At 39.8% G+C, this 23,411-nt stretch overlaps 1 protein-coding gene across 1 annotated transcript; it reads right to left on the minus strand.

Annotated features, from left to right (window-relative positions):
- Positions 1 to 294: 294 nt before the first annotated feature.
- On the minus strand, positions 295 to 12,697 carry LOC129084242 (cytochrome c oxidase subunit 6C). Its single transcript, XM_054590317.1, has 4 exons — positions 12,621 to 12,697; positions 10,925 to 11,053; positions 8,929 to 9,057; positions 295 to 418 (listed from the first exon to the last, which is right to left on the minus strand). The coding sequence occupies exons 2-3, from the start codon at positions 11,036 to 11,038 to the stop codon at positions 8,944 to 8,946; spliced, it is 228 nt and encodes a 75-aa protein (XP_054446292.1). The 5' UTR covers positions 11,039 to 11,053; positions 12,621 to 12,697; the 3' UTR covers positions 295 to 418; positions 8,929 to 8,943.
- Positions 12,698 to 23,411: the final 10,714 nt, after the last annotated feature.

Genomic DNA, 23,411 nt, shown 5'->3' on the forward strand with positions numbered 1-23,411 from the left:
CAAGAACATATTTTATTGGAAAGATAGTCCCTGTGTCGTCTAAGAGCCCAGAGTACAGTAGTCATGTGGACTCACGCAAGACCCCTTGAGTGGGTGACCCAGGATCAAAACTGTACTTAGAAGTATTATCTCAATGAAATGAACAAAACATTAAGGTAATAAAAAATGTCATAAAATAATGAAAGTTTTAATACTGAATTATCTTGAAACGGTCCACAAACAGTTAGAATCCCTAACCAACTCTGATGCAAGAGCCCTGAATTATATCATTAAGAGTAATAAATAAGCTAAGACTTACTGTCCATAGTATTTAATTGTTTATTTATCGAGAGAAACTTCTTAGCTCAAACATTCATGTATCATAGTTCAAGAACACAGGTCAGTGACAAACTTCCATGGAATTCATCCCAAGGAAATTCTGTGGAGAAAACACAGTGGCTCAGTTAATGCCAAGCACTCTCTCAACAGCCCACCATCCCTGAGATTCCCTAAGAGTGGCCCACACTTCGCTCAGTCACCTTTAGCCCCAGAGCAGCCCAGTTCAGGCTACCTGGGCTCCAGGTCCATTCTCCACGGAGCTCCCTGACCAGTCTCTTTTCTATTTCAGGCGTTACCACGCCTGACTCTGGCTTTTTGCTTTCACTCTTCAAATATTTTTTTTTTCTTCTCTCTTAAGTCCCACAACCCAATTCCCATCTCATACCCATGTACGCTTCTTACAAGCACGTGGGTATGCTTTTACCAGGGGTGTCCAACCTTTTGGTGTCTGTGCCACGCATGGAAGAAGAGGAGTTGTCTTGGGCCTCACATTAAATACACTGTGACACGTAATCACAAAATAATCTCATAATGTTTTAAGTAAATTTACAATTTTGTATTGGGTGGCACTTTTGGCCATCCCCGGCCATAGGCGGCCAATGGGCGGCAGGGTGGACACCCCTATAACCATCTCTATTTCTGTCTCCAAATCTTTTTCTTATTGGTTTTTAAACACAATCAACTCCATGTATAGAAAGGTAAAAATCTAACATTTAAAATCATCCTTTTAACATCTGATTGTGTAATGCACACCCACTATGAAAAATTTGAAAATTTCAAAGTTATAAGAAAACAGTAATGTTGCATATTCCACACAGAACCATTAATATTTTCTTGACCTTTTTACCTTCAGTCTTTTCTTCCTGTGTAATATATTTAATATAGATCGTCCTTAACATTCTTAATTTTCTATCTTAAAATAATCTTTTCACGTTACTTTGTGAATTATCAAATGTACCTAATAGTTATGGTATAAAAAAGGCATAATTCCTCATCAATTTTCCAACAATTGGAAATAAAGTTCTTTGTACTTTTTCTAAGTAATTATTTGGCTAATTAGTGCATGCACCTATCTGTATTTCAGATATTTAAGAGGAACAGCTACAGAAATGGATTACAGAAACAAATCTTATATTAGGCAAAAGTTACTTACTCAAAAGTACCCTTGAGTCTTAGAAAACTGATCTAAGGCCAATGCAGTAGGTCCCCTCAACCCCCAGACCTTGGAAAAGAGATACACAACGTATACAGCATTTGGAACGCTCATTCAGGTATAGTCTGCCTCAAGAAAAACCGGCAGATTCACAAGCCCCTTGTCACATCCAACTCACACTGGAGCGGTGGAATCTTTAACTCTACTTAAATTGTTCTATCTTGCTTTTCTGTTGAGCTTAACTAAAAAATACATGAATAAGATTGCTGAGTATGAATACTTTCATCAGGTGTGGATGGCCTTTTCCATCAGCACATAATCCCTTCGGTCCTTCTCTAGATGTAAAACCTTAGTTCACACTGTCAGGGATGCGTAAGCACTTTGTGGGTACAACAGACCAAACCAAAAATCTATGGGAAGCCACCAAGTCACTTATGGACACCCAACTAACAAAAGGTTTTTTTAAAAGCACTTCTGAAAGTATGATTTTCCTAATGCCAGTCTAGCAACTAACAGCAGCATAACATGTAAAATAACCAGGCCAATATGTCTGTCTGAGAAATCTAGAAACCAGCTATGAAGCTGCTGCAATCAAACAAACCCCTAAACAATAAAAAGTCACTCAAAACAACAGGAAATTTCATTAAATGTTTCTCACCCTTCCCCAACCTCCTCTCTTCAGTGCAGCAGTGTGGTCAGGAGGAAGCTAATCAATCAACTCTTGGCTTCTCCCTCAGGACTGGGAGGAGAACTTGCTTGCAGCATTTTGGCTTTATGGGGACTGTTTTCTCTCTTGCCTATCTCGGAGCACCAGTGGGAACGGTGACATAGTTTAGCTTTCAGACCGCAAGCTGCAGAAAGCAGTGAAAGGTCTCACAAGAGAACTGCAGTGGGGCTGCACACTTGGGCACCAACGAGCGAGCAAGAGATTATGGGCTGAGGAGTACAAAAAGAACACCTAAGGCTACTTAGTGGAAGGGGTGAGAATCTTTTGAACTCTTAGAGCAACCAAGTATATACCAACAGAAAACTAGAACAAAAAGCACCAGCAAAGGCTCAGAGAAGACATATCCCCAGAAAAAGTCTGAGACAACGCAAGCCTTTATGCCGGGCTGTTTAGTTAAGATCTGCTGCTGCATGAAGCAAGTCCACAAACAATGGGAGTGGTGGCATTTTAATCAAATGCCTAAATTTCAACAAAAAATCACACGACATAAAAAGAGAGAAACATGGCCCATTGAAAGGATTAAAAATCTCCAGAAACCAACACTGAAAAAGACATGCCTCTTTCTTACTTGACAAAGACTTAAAACTGTCTTAAATATGCTCAATCAGCTAAAGGAAAACTCAGACAACTAAATAAAATCAAGAAAACAGTATATGAAAAAATGAGAAAATCAACAAAGAAAAAATTATTTTAAAAAATCAAAATTCTCAGAAAAATACAGTAACTGAATTGAAAAATTCACTAGAGGAATTCAACAACAGAATCAAACACACCTGAAAACAGTTCATTTGAATGAATGAGTCTAAGAAGCAAAAAGAAAAATAGTAAATGAGAGCTTAAAGGAATTATGAGACACCACCAAAAGACCAATATATGCATTACAGACACCCAGAAGAGAAGATGCAGACAAGCAGGATGAACCCAAAGAGATCCACACCAAGACACACTTGCACTGTATATCCAACTGTCAAAATCCAAAGTGAAAAATCGATTCACAACCTACAATGAAGCCTATCAGTGGATTATTCAGTAGATTTCTCAGCATGAACCTTGCAGGTCAGAAGACTGTAGGGTAATATATTCAGAGTGTTCTCTCTCTGTCCCTCGCTCTCTCTCACTCACTCACACACACACACGCGTGCACACACACACACAAAACACCCTGTCAAAGGAGAATACTATGTCCAGGAAAACTGTCCTTCAAAAATGAGGAAGAAATTAAAGACAATCCCAGATAAACACAAAAGCTAAAGGACAAGGAGTTCATTACTACTAGACCTGCAATGGGAGTTCCAAGTTGAAATAAAGCGCATAGGCTTCCCACCAATATGGAAGCGTACATAGATAGATATCCTTCACTTCCTCGCACAATCAAAAGGATAACAACCAATTTAAAAACAAAAAACAACCAGAACTGCCAGAAAACTGAACTGTATGGAAGTCTAACAACCAAGGAGTTAAAGAAGAAACATTCATCCAGACTGGCAGGAGGGGCGGAGACAGGAAGCCAGGGTGGCAAGGGTATGTGACAAGGTGGCAGCTGGTGGACAAGGCTATCCCACATTCCCATGGGGATAAGCTGGCAGGAATGGCTGGGGACAGTCGGTAAAACCCAGTGTTCCAGCATGGGAAACAAAAGCCTCAAAACCCCTGACTGTAAAAACGGCGGCAAGGGGGGGTGGGGGGGGGGTTTTGCGGTGGCAGGAGAAACTCCCAGCCTCACAGGAGAGTCCACTGGAGGGCCCACAGGATCCTAGAATATACACAAGTCCACCCAACCCAGGAATCAGCACCTGAAAAGGCCCAATTTGCTTGTGGGAAGTGAGGGAAGTGACTGAAAGCAGGGCAAGAGGTAAGCAAGCGGCTTTGTTCCCTCTCTGACCTCCCCCTGACCTACAGCACCACAACGGCAGCAAAGTGGGCTACCCTGCCCCAATGAATACCTAAGGCTGCACCCCTTACAACGTTAACAGGTGTGCTAAGACAAAAAAAAAGCATGGCCCAAATGAAAGAACAGATCAAAACTCCAGAAAAAAAATACAACCGAGTGACAAAGAGATAGCTAACCTATCAGGTGCAGAGTTCAAAACACTGGTCATCAGAATGCTCACAGAAATGATTGTACACGGATGCAAAAGAGAAGAAGAAGTGAAAGCTTAACAAATAAAGAAAAACAGATGGGGAACCAACAGTGAAGGGGAAGGAAACAGAGACTGAAATCGAAGATTTGGAACAAAAGGAAGAAACAGACATTCAACTGGAACAGAAAGAAACAAGAATTCAAAAAACTGAGGAGAGGCTTCGGAACATCCAGGACAAGTTTAAATGTACCAACACCCGAATCACAGCAGTGCCAGAAGAAGAGGAAGAGCAATAAATTGAAAACTTATTTGAAAAAATAAGGAAAGCTTCCCCAGTCTGGCGAAGGAAATAGATGTGCAGGCCCAAGAAGCTGGAAGACTCCCAAAGAAACTGGATCCAAGGAGGAGCACACCAAGACATATCATAATTAAATTACCCAAGATTACAGATAAAGAAGAGAATCTTAAAACCAGCAAGAGAAAAGGAGACAATTACCTACAAAGGAGTTCCCAGAAGACTATAAGCTGATTTCTCGAAAGAAACCTTGCAGGCAAGAAGGGGCTGGAAAAGAGTATTCAAAGTCATGAAAAGCCAAGGACCTACATCCAAGATTACACTACCCAGAAAAGCTATCATTTAGAATGGAAGGGCAGATAAAGTGCTTCCCAGATAAGGTAAAGTTAAAGGAGTTCATCACTAAGCCCTTATTATATGAAATGTTGAAGGGACTTATCTAAGAAAAAAAAGATCAAAACTATGAACAGTTAAGTGACTACAAACTCACAACTACCATGAACAGTTGAATGACTACAAACTCACAACTACCAACTGAACCTTAAAAAAAAAAAAAAAAGACAAACAACTAGAACAGGAACAGAATCACATAAATGGAGATCACATGGAGGGTCGTCAGTGGGGCACAGGGGGAGGGGAGAGGATGGCAGAAAAAGGTACAGGGACTAAGAAGCATAAATGGTAGGCACAAAACAGACAGGGGGAGGTTAAGAATAGTATAGGAAATGAAGAAGCCAAAGAGCTTATATGTATGACCCATGAATATGAACTAAAAGTTGAGGGGGGGGGTGTGGAATGCTGGTGGGAGAGGAATAAAGGGGAGGAAAAAAATGGGACAACTGTAATAGTATAATCAATAAAATATATATAACAAAACAGTAGGACCATCTGGGATACAATCTGGGCTCTAGATCTTACTAGCAGTGATAGATGGTCCCCGGCAAGCTGTTGCTATAGTCAAAAACTCAATAAAGTGGGAAAGCAGAGTTGTAAAAGAGCAGAATATTTGTATGTGATTAAAGTTACCAGTTTAATTTTAGCATGTTTTACACAAGGTCAATGGTAGCCACAAAGAAAATATTCATAGAATATACACAAAAGGAAATAAATGAGAAAATCACAATGTCACTTAAAAAAAATTAAACATGAAGGAAGGTATTAAAGAATTGAAAGGTAAAATAGATAATATAGAGAAACAATCCACAAAATGACAATAGACTGTCTTTTCCCGTGAGTAATTCCCTTATATGTAAATGACTTAAACTCTCCAATTAAAAGATGGATACAAAAGAGAACCCAAACATACACTATGTACAAGAGATTCACTTTAGATCCATGGACACATAGTATGAAAGTGAAAGGACTGAAAAAGATATTCCATACAAATAGAAAAAGAGCAATGGTGGCTATGCTATTATCAGACAAAACAGACTAATTCAAAAGACACTGAGAGACAAAAAAGGCACTGTACAAAAATAAAAGGGTCAATTCACCAAGATAGAGCAATTAGAAATACATATGCACTAAACATCAGAGCTTCCAAACATATGAGCAAATACTAACAGGACTGAAAGGAGAAATGCACAGCTTACCATAACAGTAGGCAATTTCAATATCCTACTTTTTCAATAATGGCTAGAAGAACCAGACAAGAAGTTCATTAATAAAATAGAGGACTTGAATACTACATAACAGCTGGACCTGAGAGACACAGAACGTTCTACCCCAGAAGAGAACACACAATATTCTTAACTGCATATGCAACATTCTCGAGGACAGAATGTTTTAAGCTATAAAAAAGGCCTTACTAGATTTTAAAAGACTGAAATCATACAAAGTACCTTTTCTTATCACAATGGAAGACTCAAATAACTAAAAACAAAAATGAAAGGGCATTACAATTGATTTAACAGAAATAAAAAAGGATTATAAAATACTATAAACAATTGTACTGTCAAGAGATAACCTACATGAAACTGATTCCTACAAACAAAAAACTACCAAAAAATTAACTGGGCACAGATAATACAGACTGATAAGGAGACTGAATCAGTAAGAAAAGCCCAGGATCAGATGGCTTCCCAAGTAAAGTCTACCAAATATTTAAAGAATTATCACCAATCCTCAAGCTCTTCCAAAAAACTGAAGTGGAGGGAACACTTCCAAATTTACCCTATGTATTGTTCATTTTTAATTTCTGTACATTAAGATATTCAGACATCTTAAAACACATTTCTGGGTGGGGAGAGACTGCCCATACCATGTCTCCTTGAAGCTTTACTATTTCTCTGCTTGTGGCCACAACCGTCCTGCAAGGCCAGCATTATCTTGATACCAAAGCCAGACTACAAAGAAAACTACAGAACAATACAATATCCCCGATGAATATAAATGTGAAAATTCTTACCAAACGCTATCAAACAGAATTCAACAGCTCATTAAAAGGATTATATACCACAACCAAGTGGGATTTACTCATGGTCAACATGCAAAATGTTGATTCTGGATGATTTAACAAACAAAATTCAATCAATGTAATATACTGCACAAAGGAGGACAAAAACAACGTGATCTTAATTGGTACAGAAAAAAAATCTGAAAAATTCATTATCTTTTCATTACAAAAATACTCGACAAATCAGTGACAGATGGAAACTATGTCAACATAAAGCCTCTATCAGAAAAGATAAAGATGCCTGCTCTTACAACTTCTATCCAGCATAGTACTGAAGGTCCTAGCCAGAGCAATAATGCAAGAAAAAGATATAAAGATGACCTGATACATAGAAAACCCTGAAGATTCCACACAAAAATAGAACTCAGTAAAGTTGCTGAATACAAAAATCAACCAAAATTTGTTGTTGCTGTACACTAACAATGAATAATCAGAAAAGAAAATTACAACAGCCATCAAAAAGAACTAAATACTTAGGAATAAACTTAACCACAGAGACCAGATTTGTACACTACAGAACACTGAAAGAAATTAAAGGCAAATAAATGGAAAGATATGCTGTGCTCATGAACTGGAATACTTATAATTAAGAGCTCATTCTACCCAAAGTCATCTACACATACAATGTAATTCCTACTATTCCCCAACAAAGTTTTTGCAGAAATAGAAAAACCCATTCTAAAAATTCATAAGGACTTTCAAGGTGCCCTGAACAGCCAAAACAATCATAAAAAAAGACGATAAAATTGGAGACTAACACTTCATGACTTCAAAACTTAATACAAAGCTACAGTAATCAAAATAGCATGGTACTGGCCTAAAGACAAAAATATAAACTGATGGAACAGAACAGAGCCCAAAAATAAATGCTCACAAATATAGTAAAAAATTACCCACGAAGATAGGTTATTAATGAACTTCTACAACTCAACAATAAAAAAAGTCAATCAGATCAAAAAACAGCCCTGGCTGGTGTGGCTCAGTGGACTGAGCACCAGCCTGTGAACTGTAAGGTCCCTGGTTTGATTCCCAGTCAGGGCACATGCCTGGATTGCAGGGCATGCGAGATGCAGCCAACTGATGTTTCTCTCTCACATCAATGTTTCTCTACTTCTCTTTCTCCCTTTCTTCCCCTCTCTCTGAAAAGAAATAAAATCTTTTAAAAAATAAAAATACGCACAGGACTTGAACAGACATTTCTCCAAAGAACTTACACAAATGGCCAATATGTATGGTAGAAGATGCTCAGCATCATTCAAGAGAGAACAGGTTTGCTAAGGATGTGGAGAAATTAGAGCCCCTCTGTACTACTGGTGGTGTAAAAGGGTCCATCCATTATGTAAAATAGTATAGCGGATCCTTAAAAAATTAAAAATAGAACTTCCATATGATGCAGCAACTCCATATCTAGCTATTTACTCAAAAATATTGAAAGTAGGATCTCAAAGAATATTGCAAGTAGGATCTCAAAGAAATATTTACAAACATCATACCAGTATTATTCATAATAGTAAAAAAAAAAAAAAGGAAGCAATCCAAGTGTATGTTGGATAAATGAGCAAAATTTGGTACATACACAAAATAGCCTTAAAAAGAAAATTCTGACACATGGTGTAACTGATGAACCTTGAGGACTTTTCATTAAGTGAAATAAGCCAGGGACAAAAAGACAAACACTATATGATGCAGAATGGTGGCTGCCAGAAAAGGGTGGAAATGAAGAGTTGTTTAAATGGTTAGAGTTTAGTTTTGCACGAGGAAGAGCCCTGGAGATTGGCTGTACAACAACGTGAATGTACCTAACAATACTAACTATACATTTAAAAATAGTTATAAGTTTTATGTGTACTGTACCACAATTTTAAAAAGTTTTTAAATAGTAACTTAAAATAATATTACCTTTACATTCCAAGATCACTTTGCACTCTGAAAGATACCAGCCTTCCTCATCTCCTCAAAATCTTTCCTGGAATCATAATTTCTGTAGAAATCTGCATATGCCTTCTTTCTTCTTTCAGCCACACCAAACTGAAAAATAACATATCCCCTTACAGCTAATTTTTTAGATTATTAGCAACTTATTATTTAAAGACAACACAAATCACAGGAAGTCTGTGTTTACCTCTAACTCGAACCCTATTTCCTAAGACAAAGGATGGAGATATTGACACAGATGCAAGAAAGAGAAAGAAGCCCCAAGGAAACTACTAGCAAGAAGGGCCCTTCTTGCCAAGGGAGGCTGTTATTCCTTGGTAAGTGTCTGTATTAGGGCTCATGGAGGGCAGCCTGGAAGAGCCAAAAAAAGGCCTTCAGAAATCTAAAAGGCTGCACATTATCAATGTACTTAATACCACTGAACCATACACTTAAAAATGGTTAAATTTTGTTATGTGTATTTTGCCACAATAATTTTTTTTAAAAGCATGATGTTAAACTCTACAGAAGGCAAACCTTTAAAATGAAATTCTGTGGCAACAATTCTTCTTCTACATTTTTTTCCTCCTGTGGCAACAGTTCTTGAAGGTACTGTCAAAAAGAAAGTCACAGGCCAACAATGGCACTTGTGCTCAAGCCCGTGATCCCAAACCTAGATTTAAGACCTGATCAAACTGCTGTTTCAACCTCTTCTAGAGACAAACTTAATCAACCAGCTGGAATTTCCCTTTACATCCCCTCTCACAGAAAGAGGCAATATACATGATTGAAAAAAGCAAAACAAAACGCAAAAAACCACCTTTGCCATCCCTTTCCCACAGAAAAAGTCTTGGTCTAAAAATAATCCTTTTGTTTTTGTTCGTGTCCACAATTATAGCCTGTATTATGAGCTGAATTGTGTCTCCCAAAATTCAAGTATTTGAAGATAAGGTCTTTAAAAAGGCAATTAAATTGAGGGTTTTTGTTAGGGTGGGGACTAATCCAATATGATTAGTGTCTTGTAAGAGAAAATTCAGAGAGCAACACGCGCTAACACAAAGGAGCATATGGAGACAAAGACAGCCATACACAAGCCAAGAAGAGAGGCCGCAGAAGAAATCAATCCTGAACCACCTTGGATTTCTGGCTTCCAGAATAAAACTTTTGTTGTTTAAACCACTCTGTTTGTGGTACTTTGTTATGGAAGCCCTTAGCAAATTACTGGGTTGGCCAAAAAGTTCATTTGGTTTTTTCCATAAGATGGCTCCAATAGCTCTTAGTTGTCCGTAACTTAATCTGAAACAGTTTTGTTAGATAGTATTGTGACAGCTGTCATATCTGCATACATTAAAAAAAACTTATCAAAACTGGTGAATTTTTGTGTAGCCACTTTAATATTGAAGATGAAATAAAATAAGCAATATTTTCAGCATATTATGCTTTATTATTTCAAGAAAGGTAAAACACACAACTGAAGCACAAAGGAAGATTTATGCTGTGTCTGGAGACAGTGCTGTGACTGATGGAACATGTCAAAAGTGGTCTGCCAAGTTTCACACTGGAGACTTCTTGCTGGAAGATGCTCCACAGCAGGCAGACCAGCTGAAGCTGATAGCAATCAAATCGAAACATTGAGAACAATCCATGTTCTACCAGACAGGGGAGATAGCCAACATACTTAAAATATTCAAATCAATAAAGTTATTGGTAAAAATGAAAACTGTGGCTTATTTTACAGAAAAAAAACCTAAACAGACTTTCTGGTCAACCCAATAAAACATCTTCCTTTAAAGATGGAGGACAAGCTACCTGGGCAATGAAGTACTTTCCTATCACATGAGGTGAATGGAGGAAGAGTCAGAGGAACGAAGCACATTCAACTCTTCAAAAGACTCTGAAGTACTTATGAAAATAAAATACATTTTTTAATTTAAAACACATTTGGGACCATAAGCACAAAGTAAAAATCAAACACGCGTACCTTATAGGAAGCTGCAACCCCCAGCGATATGAGGATGGCTCCAAGAAGATGAAATCGCAGGCGCTTGGCCAGAAGGCCGCGCATCTGAGGTTTTGTCAAAGCACTGGAAGACATGGTGGTTGTACTCTCCTTGGTAGATAAAAATTTTTTAAAACTATTAGAACAAAATAAGGTATCTGAAAAATTCTTATGCCTAATGCATTTTAATACCTAGGGAGGCACAGGAAGGATGGGTAGTACATTGATTCCTCCCACAAAGCCTAAGAGTTTAATGGCTTAGGCTTGACGGGGAGGAGCAAACTTTCCTCAGCCCTCAAGGATCTTTTGCCTGGTGTAATAAGCAAATAGACATGAGACAGATTAGCAAGAGAAGATAACTGGATTTCATACACACATAAGTATGGGGACCCCACATGCAGGAGAGGTTCAGAGACAGAAAGGGGGATTTGGTATAAGACTTCCTGAGCTGGGGTTCAGGTAATGCACCTTGGGCTCTTCAAAGGGTCAGAGCAGGATAAGAACAGATGTTTAGTAAATAAAAATTTGCCTGGCCACATAGGTGGGTCAAAAACTGATTATGGACAATCTCTTGTTATGGGCAAGGCCTCCAATTCAAGTTCTTCTAAGCAGTTAAAGGGAGAAGCTGAAGTTTCTCTTCTGCCTGAAGCTGAAACTACCCTTAGCCATACACATCAGAAGCACACCTTTGGGTGACTCGTTCTGAACTCCCTCCCACACCGGCTTCATCTCCCCACCCCTCACGTGCTGAACGATTACCCTAAATAAGATTCATTGGAGCACAATAGTGTATAAGAAACGAATACAACAAAAATCTGCCCCAACTACAGGAAAGATAAGCAGTGGCTCTAGACTGGCAAGTGCAAACACATTTACAGCACCGACTCTTCCACAAACTTATTATCAATTCATTCAATCTCCGAGACAATCCTATGTAACAAGTTATTACTCCCACTTTATTGATGAGAACACTGGGGCACACAAAGCGACTAAAACTCGGACAGGAACCCAGCAGCTGGCTCCAGGGCCCACCTGAAGACCGCGGCGCTGTGCGGCCAGATCCCAGGACTCCAAGGCCCAGGCGCGCCCCACCCCCACCCTCCCCCCCCCCCCCCCCCCCCGCACGGCCGACCTTCCATCACCTAATGCAGCGGGGAGGACGTTGCAAAGGCAGAAGACGCGGAAGCGAGGCGACTGGAAGTCTGGCCTCTCCCTCCTGCTATAGGCACGGTGACCCTTCACAAAAGCTACCACACACCTAACGCCGACCTCGTGAAGGCGTTGCTGGCTGCTTCCCTTATCCCCGCGATGGCCGAGTCAAGCAAAGCGAAAACACTCGGACCATACAGGTCAAATGACCTAACCAAGGTCACAATGGCTGGGGAAAAATTACAGCGTCCCCGGGGGCGGTCCCGTCACCCCTGAATCTAGGCTGCTTCCTCGAGACCCCAACGCGGCCCCCACGGGACACCCGTCGCCCTCCTGAGGCCGCAGCAAGGGTCGTGCCGGGGTCGACGCGGGCGAAAGGTCCGAGGCTCCCCGAGTGCCGAGATGCTGATCACGGCTCAAGTCCAAGACACCCTCTGGCACGCCTCCTGCCGCTGACGGCTGAAGCTCAAGCAGCGGAGGCGGCCGTTACGGGAACCCGAAAAAGTGACACAAAAGCAACACAACTTGCCTCAACACCAACGTCCTTCCAGATGGAGAAATGGACGACACCAGCACCGCGCAAGCGCACAGATAGGAGGTGCAGAGAGGACCCGAAGACGGTGGCCGAAAGAGTTCAAAAGGCCTCTTGCTCGCCTCCTGGCGTTCATTGCCGAAGTTCACCTGTGTGATCAGATTATGTGTGACCCTCGATTTAGGAGTTGACCTTCTGAGTCGGTTTCCTTAATAAATTGGAGATACTCATCTTACCAATACAGAGTTGATATGAACTTACTAGGGTATTCAGAAGATTTAATATATAAATTCTTTAAAATGTGCAGTACAAATCTTCTTGGGCCCATTGACTGCCCAAATCATGTGAACAAACCGACATTTTCATTATTATAACTACCCTTATGAGAATAACAATTTGGTTTAGGTAAAGGGTGAGTAAGACAACCGAGTTCTAGGAGCTCAGCGCCTAGTAGATGAAACAAGCGTAAACAGCTTGATACCAATTCCAGGCGGCTGCGGAGCAATTACCTTCCAGGCAGAACTAAGCAAATTCTGATGGAAGTATTTATGTGGGGTTTTTAAGTAAAAAAGTATTTTAAGGGAAAGCAACTGGAAGTTTACTAAAAATGTGTGTAAGGGTAAGGTTCGTACACTCTAGCAGTGTGAGGCTTAGTTATTATTGAAATAACCTGTATTTATAAGGCATAATTTAAACCATTTCAGCAAATGCCCTGACCAGTGTGGCTCAGTTGGTTGGGCATCTTCCCACAAAGCAAAGATCACCATTCCTGGTCAGAGCACATGCCTGGTTTGTGGGTTTGTTCCCCAGTCAGGGCTCCTAAGAGGCAACTGATAGACATTTTCCCTTCACATAGATGTTTTTCCCACTCTCTTTCTCCCTCCCTTCTCCTCTGCCTAAAAATAAATAAGTAAAATCTTTTTAAAAAAATCAATTCAGCAAGCACTTGTGGAAGATGCACTGGGACACAAAAGACACATGGTATTGATTCAACATACACTGAATGAGAGCTTACCATGTACCAGACTTTGCTACACAGTAGGACAGATAGTGAATGAGATGTATTCTTTCTCAGGAAGTCTTTGTCCTCAATTTGTTAACACACACTCTGGGGAGTGAAACCTTTCAGCAACACTGAAAAGTGCTCATTGAGGTTCAGAAGTAGGTTTATACCCCTGTAACATTTTTTTAAGGCTTCTTATCAAGGGTTTACCAGGCCAAAAATCTTTATTTGGGATTTGTCCAGGTGGTAGTTTGTTGCCATTCCTTTTCCATTCCCGCCCCCACCATTGGTCCAGAGAACAAGAATAAATTTCAGAGTTCACAGGGAAAGCTTCAGAGGAGTCATGAAAGAGATGGAAATGGAGCTGTCTAATGGAGAGGCATGCAGAAGCGGAGGATCTATTAATAATATTAATAAGAGATAAAATTGGTCAGGAGGATGTGGCAAAGATAGGCACAGCTGAGGGAATAGAGCCTGGCCTAGGTGGAGTGTCGAGTGGTTATTCAGTGACACTGCATGGGTAGGGAAGCACAGAGCCAATCACAATAATTAACGGTGCTAACTGAAGGTGACACAGGAGAAGAGCTTGAATGAAAGGCGGGAATAGAGAGAATGGCATATATGGGATGTGTTCTGGAGTCTAACAGACCTAGATTTGAGTCCTAGCTCACGACCTTCTGGCTGGCAAATTTCTTAACCTTCCTAAGTCTGCTTTCACCTCTCTGGAATGGTAGCTGAAAGGGTAAAGCCAGCCCCATTTGCTAATGTAGCACCATTTGCCTAGCAGGCCTGTGACCTTGTTAAACGTGACTCCCATTTTACCTTTCTGAGCTTGTCCCCAGGACTGGAAATTACTGGGAGCAAGAACAGAACTAAGGGCTCCCTACAGCCACAAGCAAAGATAACATTGGAACAAACTTCAACCTTGTGCTATAACGCCCCCAACAGCCCAGGGGCGTGACAGCAGCAACCGCCCCTCCCCCCCACCCCTTCCCCTGCTCCCGTGCAACCTGTTTTAATCCAATTATAATCCAGTAAAAATTCAAAGTCCCCACCCCTCAAGGCTGGTGTATCTCTCCACACACTCTCCTCTCCTTTCCTGGAGAGTGAATAAAAACTTTATTCTCTACACCTTCTTCTCTTTGTGAATTCTTGCATAGCCTGAGTCACTGACCACCCTAACATAACCGCTTTTACTTTGTTGGGATTGTGCTGCAAATTAAATGAGATAATAACATGTGTGGTGCCTGACAGATAGACACATGAACATTCATTCCTCCCTCTGTCCTTTTTGCCTGCCCTGCATTCTTTCCTCTTTTCTTCTAATAGCAATACTTGATTGTCCGTCAGGAAGCCAGCCTTCCCCCACTCCCACCCGGGTGGTTCTAGCAGAGTCAAATCCTATTCCAGTTGGGCATATAACTCAAAAGGGGCCGAACAATGTAGCCTATCCCCTTGGCCACAGCCATTTGTTGGGCACAGGCAAAGGGCCCTGACCAGACCAATGAAACTTGATTCTACAACTTTTGTTAAAAACAATTGGGGGAAAAGCACTTTTTCTTTCAGGGAATATAATGGGATGGAGTAGGTCTCTTGCTGATCTATAAGAGTATGAAACCAGAAAGTATGGTGTGCCTATAATCTGCCAGGTACTGTTCAAATAATAGGAAGAAACTTCCCTCCTGGAGGTCAGAACAGACAATAAACAAAAATATGTCAGATGGTGATAAATACAATGAAAAACGTAGAGGAGAGTATGAGTAAAGAAAGTTGTATGACGAAGTATCCATTTGATATTGGATGTTTGAGGAAGACTTAGGCAATCTGACTCAGCCTATGGGCTCCACTAGAGTAAAAGATGGTGCAATGAGAAGACAGGAATTTTCTGCATGGCCTCAAGAAAAAACCTGGATGTCTGGGTGGAAGATACCAGAAGTTAGATTTTAGTGAGGTATTCACAATAGCTAGAATCAGACCCTTTCAAAGATCCTCAACCAAAGACATAACCAGGAGAGGAAGGCAAGGATTCCTTGATTAGCAGAGAAGCAAAGCAACAGTCTTACTCCTCCTCTATCTTTTTATCCTGACCTCGACTGTCACCAGGTCAATGTGTTACCTTAAAATTAGTTGAAAAGATGTCACTTTTGGAACATGGTCTTAAGGGAGCTTCTGTCATGCCTCTTCCCTGACTGCTTTGCTCTCTCGGCGCTCTCGCGCTCCTGAAAGGACCTGGTGCTCTCGCGTGTGCTTGGTTCCCCACAGTGCGGAAAACGTGTACCGTACCTAGAAAGACAAATGACAGCATCAGGAGGCAAAAGGAATGAATGGGCCGTGAAACAAAGTCGGCACTTTTTTCTAAAGAGTGGAAAACAGTTTCAATCCTTTCAACCACATACTGTATCATTGATATAGCATCAGTGGGAAGGGCCATCAATAATTTTGTAAATTAAGAAAATGTGAGGGACTGAGAAGTTAAAAAGCAATAATAACAAAAACAACCTCTCTGTGATGTGAAATAGCAGGAGTTACAGTATTTGACAACACTTGGAGGTAGATCTGTTCATTCTTTTAGATATAACATTTCTACTTTCCAATGTAACAAATAATAAAAGATTGCTGAGTCAAAATTAAATATGAACCATCACAAAAGTGTGGATCTGGGGTTCTCTTTTCAACCTGACCACATTCAAGATGTAGATAAGGCTCCAGGAAACCGTTCAGAGGCTGGTATTGTAAAATGCTGCTGTGGTTTTTTTCGGTGACATTGCTATTGACCAAGCAAATGCTGTGAGTGATCATCTGAAAATGACTTCCGGTTCTGAGAAATTAGCAATGTTCAACATAGTTCCAGATGACTTGGCTCTGCACGGGCCCAGAAAGACAGCCTCCGCTGGAGAGAGCCTTTGCTGTCACTGATGCTGTCTGGCACAGAGCTTGGGAAGTACCACAGGACACATTGTGGTTTAAGGAGGGAACAGCTGAGTGTTCTGAGTGCGTCCGCTGCAGCACCGTCCCACGTCTAAAGGGGGCTCACTGCAGCTTATGTCAAACAACGGGCACGTCTAGAGGAAATTCAGCTCTTTTCTCAGAGGTGGACCCACACGTCACCTTAAGAGATACACAAAAAGATGAGCTCTCCAATCAGTTCTGTACTAGGAACAAGCATTTGCATGTAAAATCTTGTTTGTTAGAGCAGTCCTGTCTAATTCAAATATAAAGCTAGCCCTATGGATAATTTCAATTTTTCTAGTAGCCACATTAGTCAAAAGAAACAAGAGAAATTAATTGTAATAATATATTTAACCCAATATAGCCAAAATATTTTTTCAACATATAATCAATATAAAACTTATGGGTGAGGTATTTTACATTTTTTTCATGCTAAATCTTTGAAGTCTGGTGTGTATTTTTCACATCTCATTCAGATTAGCCACATCTCAAGTTCTCAATAGCCACATGTGGGTATATTGGATAGCACAGTTAACCGCTTTCAGTCATAGAAAAATGTTCAAGATCTATTGCCAAATGAAAAGGCAGGCTGCAAACTATGCTGTGTGATCTAATTTTATAACATGTATAAAATATGCATATGTATGTACATGCAGAAAATAATACTGAAAAGGGCAGACAGCAAAAACATGTGTTGTAGATAATTTTTATATTTTATTTTTCTCCTTTTACACGTTCCCAGTTTGATCATGCCTTCCTTTAATGATTAGGAAAAAAAACAAATAATAACTGTGACTTTTAAAGGATAGGTGTCTTAGGGTCCTATTGTTGAGGTAACAAATTATTACAAATTTTAACAGCTTACTACAACACAAATGTATAATCTTACAGTTCTGTAGTTCAGAAGTCTGACACAAGTATTACTGGATTAAAATGGATGTGTCGGCAGGACTGCGCTCCTTCCTGAGGCTCTAAAGAAGAAGGTTTCCCTGCCTCTTCCAGCCTCAGAGGACGCCTGCATTCCTTGGTTTATGGTCTCCTTCCTCCGACTTCAAAGCCAGCTACATTGCAACATTCTAACACTCTTCTGATATCACATCTCCCTTTCTGTTCTTCTCTGCCTCCCTCTTCCACATTCTCCCTATGATTATATTGAACCCACTTGGATAATTGAGGGATAACCTCCTTATGTAAATATCAGCTGATTAGCAACCTTCATTCCATCTGCAATGTCATTCCCCTTTGCCACATACAATGACATAATCCAGGGATTACGATGTGCACATTTTTGAAGGGTCATTGTTCTGCTTACCACAAGAGTTATGGTTGTGCTTAGTACCTTTTAATAAACATTTCTATTCCCCTCTCAGGAACATGGTTGGGTTATGCTTCCCTGATCCCTTTAAAGTTAGGACTTGATTTGGCCAATGCAACACGAGTGGAAGTGACATGGGGTTTGCTTGTTTCCTTTGTCCTGCCTTTCTTATAATAGAAGTATTGACTGCGATGGCCCCTATGTCGTCTGGGTCTGTGAGAGACCAAGAGAAGCAGAGCCCTCCTGTTAACCTGCACCAGCCAGGTTTAGTGAGTGGGAAATAAACAGCATGGTAGTGTGTGATTCCCCTGAGATTCAGGAATTGTTTGGTCTCATAGACAAACTTAGCTCATCCTGACTACTACAGGAGGGGGAAAAAATGTATCTGTTTTGGTTAAGGGGGTGCATGTGTGTGAATGCTGAGACAGATAAGTGATAGACAGTGACAGTGTGAAAAGGAAATGGGGACATAAAGGGGGCCCTGGACATAAGCTGTGCTCATCACCACAATTTCCCCTAAGTGAGAACAAAATGGAAGTGTGGAGACTAGCCCTTCCGGGTTAGGGGCACCCCTGGGGCCAGCGCTGACCCCCAGGGAAGCTGTGAATTTCTCAGGGAAGCCTTGAATTTCGTCATAGAACCTGTCCGCGGCTTAGGAGTCCTCTAGCCGCCGGCTGATGAGAACTCTGGATGTTGGGTCCACCAGGAGTTGAGTGCCTGAGGCATCAGTTCCCCAAGACTTCTTCAGCTGAGAGGGGGCTGTATTCTAGAGGACTCTGAGCTCCCCAAAATCTGTACGCGGATCAGGGGCAATGTTTTGGGGCCACTAAAGGCTGAGTTGCTGCCTCACTCTATAGGTTGTACCTAGTAGTTTGCAAGACATATTCTGTTTTCATTTTGTTCCCTCAGTAATCCCCAGAGATGAGTACGGATTTTTTATTTTTATTTTTATTTTTTGACACACTGAGCGTCATAGCAGTGGAAAATCGCTGAACCAGGAGCGGAATCTACAGCGGGGTTCCTCCCACACCAGGGCTGCGGGGAGCACCGCTACAGAGGCAATTCCACCCCCGTGAATGCAACTCATTAGCCCTCAATAATTTGTTGAGTACCTACTGTGTGCTCTGGGGTGCTCTCCCTAATGGCTGAGAGGACAGTCCCAGGAAACCCCTGGGACATTCTTTCAATTTGTAGATTACTTCGCAACTTCCAGTTTTTCTTTAGTTGAATTAAGTACACCCTTCTAGGCCCCACTTAGAGAATGTAAGAGGCTATTCATACAGACCCACAGTGACAAGGTCTGTGCAGTAACTAAATATCAGATATTGGTGTCCCTCTGACCATTTCAGAGCCAGCAGTAATTAAAAACAATTTTCCCAGAATTGAGCTGCCATTAATCACAGAAGCTGTACAGAGAGATGTCCTAGCCTGATAAAAAGCTTTTATGAAATGAAGCTATTAAGTGAGTCATGTTAAACCAGCTGCATTAAGAATAGAGAGAGCAAAAAAATCAGTTTACTAGATAGAAAAAAAAATCAAGAGAAAAGGGAAATACTATATGTTAAGCTCTAAGAGGACACAACAAAGTCAACAGATATAAATTATCATTCTAAGATAGAACACTTGGTAATGACTTTTTTAATTGATTTATAAAAGAAGATCTTTTAGTAGTCACTCATGATGAGCATGATGTCTTTAGCAGCCAGATACTCCTCTAGTAGACAGTCACTGTGTGCTAGCAGGCATTAAAGGCTGCACGGTCACCCTGACCCTGGGCTACACTTAAAATTAGGGGCCCCCAAAAAACTTTCAAAAGGACCACCTCATCCATCACTATCTGAAAAATGGGGAGACCTAGCCCCTTGTGGATACTGCTGCCTCCAGAAATTTGTTAGGACCTCTGATCAGCTGATACTTTCTATGTATTTTAGTAGGTTCATAACTTTGTCCCTTACAGTAACTTTTAGGGGGATAGGAGGAGAGTAGCTACACACAGGTGCTTAACCAGCATATTGAATTACAAGATTGAAAGGTGGTTTGGAAATCGCGCCGTTCCCAGCGCTCTCCCGCCCTGCAGAGGCGGCTCCCATCTGTGTCGCTCCTCTTCGGTCCTGGGAACTTCCTAAGTGTTCCCTGCAGTGCACGTCTACTGCCAACAAATTCCCTTCTGTTTTTCTGAAAATGTCTAATTTTGGCCATAATTTTTCTATATAAAAATTACTTTGAATTCATTTTAAGCTTACAGAAAATTGCAAGAATATTACAAAGAACTCCCAAGAAGTGGTAGAATTTAATTGTTAACGTTTGCCACATTTGCTTAATCACCCTTTCTCTCTGTCTCTCTGTCTGTATTGTACATACAGTATACATATTATAATTTTTAATATTATATGTACCATAATCCTGTACAATTTACTTAATGTTATATACAACATAATTTTAACCATTTGAAAGTTTTAGATATAATGACCCAGATTCAGGGAACTAACATTGAAAGAATACTATCATCTAATCCACAGATCCTACTCAAATTTCACTAATTGTCCTGGCAGTGTTCTGTGTAAGTCTACAATCCAGTCTTGGATACATGTTGCATTGAGTTATCATGCCTCTTTAATTTCCTTCAGTCCGGAAGATTACCTCTGCTTTTGTCTTCCTTGATTTTGGCATTTTTGCAGAGCATAAGCCAGTTATTTGTAGCAAAATATTGCTCATTTGGGTTGTCTGATACATCCTCATGTTTTGAGAGAAGCTTTGCTTGCTTGCTTGCTTGTTTGTTTGTTTGGCAGAAATAACACAGAAGTGGTGCTGTGTCCTCAGTGCTTCCATCATGAGGCGCGCAATGTCAATTGTCCTCATTAGTGCTAAGGTTAACTTTTACTAGCTGGTTAAGATGGTGTATGTCCCTATATAGCCGAAATAATCTTGAAAATGAAGGACCATGTTGGAGGACTCACATTTCCCAATTATAAAGCTACAGTAATCAAAACAGTGTGGTGCTGGCATGAAGACAGACATACGGACCAACACAGTAGAATAGAGCGCCCCCAAATAAACCCTCACATATACAGTCAAATGATTTTCCACAAGTGTGCCAAGACCATTCAATGTGGAATGGTTAATCTTTTTAATAAAAAGTGTTGGGAAAATTAGATATTCATACACAAAAAATAAAGTTGGACTCTTCCGTTATATCATATGCAATAATTAATTCAAAATAAATCAAAGATTTAAAGGTAAGAGCTAATATTATAAACCCTTACAAGAAAACATAAGAGAAGCTTTGTAACATTGGATTTGGCAGTGATTTCTTGGCTATAACATCAAAAGCACAGGAAACAAAAAATTAGATAAATTAGGCTACGTCAAAATTTAAAACTTATGTACATCATAGGACAGAATCAACAGGATGAAAAGGTAACCTACAGAATAGGAGAAAATATTTGCAAATTCTATATCTGATAAAAGGCTAATATCTTAAATTCATAAAGAATTCCTACAACTCAACAACAAAAACAAAAAAACCAATTCAATTTAAATATGACTTGAGGACTTGAATAGACATTTCTCCAAAAGGATATCAAAACAATCAATAAGCACATGAAAAGATGCTCAAATCACTAATCATTAGGGAAATACAAATCAAAACCACAGTGAGTCCTGGTCAGGTAGCTCAGTTGGTCAGAGCACCATCCCAATATGCCAAGGTTGCAGGTTTGATCCCCAGTCAGGGCACATGCAAAATTCAACTAATGAATGCATAAATAAGAGGAACAAGAAATCTCTCTCTCTCCCCTTCCACCTTCTCTCTCTCTCAAAAATCAATTTAAAAAACCTATAATGAGATAACATTTCATATCCACTGGGATGGCTATTATTCAAACAAAAGAAAATGAAACAAAACAAAACAGAAAATTACTGTTGGAGAGGATGTGGAAAAACTGAAACACATGTGCCCTGGTAGTGAGAATATAAACTGGTCCAGTCACTTTGAAAAATAGTATGGTAATTCCTCAAAAAATAAAACATAGAATTACCATATGATATAGCAATTCCACTTGAGTACCACTTATGTGTACGTACCCAAAAGAATTGAAAGCGGGGTCTTGAATATATACTCGTGCTTGTACACTCCTGTTCATAACAGTATTATTCACAACAGCTAAAACATAGAGGCAATCAAGTTGCTTCTCAAGTCCTTCGATGGATGATTGGATAAACAAAATGTGGTACACACGTACAATTGAGCATTATTCAGCCTTAAAAATAAAGGAAATTCTGACACAGGCTCTTACATTCCTGAATCTTAAAGACATTCTGCTAAGTAAAATAAGCTCGTCATGAAAAGACAAATACTGTATGATTCCTTTCATATGAGGTACTTAGCATCATCAAATTCATATAGACAGAGCAGAATGGTGGTTGCCTATGGCTGTGGGACGGACGAACGAGGTATTACTCTTTAATGGGCACAGAGTTTCACAACAGGAAGATGAAAAAGCTCTGGAAATAGGGTGATGGTTGCACGACAATGTCAATGTACTTAATGCCACTGAACAGCACATTTAAAAATGGTTAAAATGGTAAATTTTATATTATGCAGATTTTACCAAGATAAAAAAGATGGCATATGCCATGTACCTCCACTGTAAAGTGAATAAATATCTTATGCTTACCATATTTGTAAATTCCTTCTCTAACATTGAAAACCTGGCTCCCTTTATCCTCAATATATTATTTGCCAATCCTCCTGTATGTACTTAATTTCCTAACTATACGGTCCATCTTCTCAACACTCTCTCCAACACCATGACAGCCAAATCCTTGAACTTGGTCCCACGGATTTTGTCAGCTGAATTCTTGGCTGTGACAAAGGTAAAACAAAGACCTTCAATTTTGAAGGACATTTTCACTAGATATAAAATTTCAGGTTGATACATCTTTTTTTCTTTCATCGCTTTAAAAGATGTCATTTCATTCTGGCTTCCATTGTTTATAATTAAAGGTCAACTATCACTCTTATTGTTGTATCTTTAAATGTATTATGTCCTTTTCTTCTGAATGTTTTTAAAGTTTTTTCTTTATCTTTGGTTTTTTAGCAGTTTGATTAAAATATTCTCAGGTACATTCTTCAAAGAATTTATTCTGCCTGAGGTTCTCTGAATTTCTTATACCTGTATGTTGTTATCTTTCATTAAATTTGGAAAATTTTAAGTTATTATATAATCAAATATTTCTTCTACCTTATTCTTTCTCCATTATATACTTTAGATCATTTGCTATCATTACAATTACACTCTGTCCTATCTTTTTCACATTTTACTTCCCCTCTATGCTTTAACTTGACTAATTTCCACTAGCCTGTCTTTAACTTTACTCATCCTTTCTGCAGGTTTGGCCATCTGTGGTTGAGTCCATGGAATGGATTAATTTCAGATACTGACTGTATTTTTCAGTTTTTGAATTTGCATTTTGCATGTAATTAACTCATCTTTTCAGCCATCTTATCAATCTCTGCTTT

This window comes from Pteronotus mesoamericanus, unplaced genomic scaffold (genome assembly GCF_021234165.1).
Source record: "Pteronotus mesoamericanus isolate MK-2021 breed Mesoamerican mustached bat unplaced genomic scaffold, CSHL_Meso_final scaffold_174, whole genome shotgun sequence".
Lineage (NCBI taxonomy): Eukaryota > Metazoa > Chordata > Mammalia > Chiroptera > Mormoopidae > Pteronotus > Pteronotus mesoamericanus.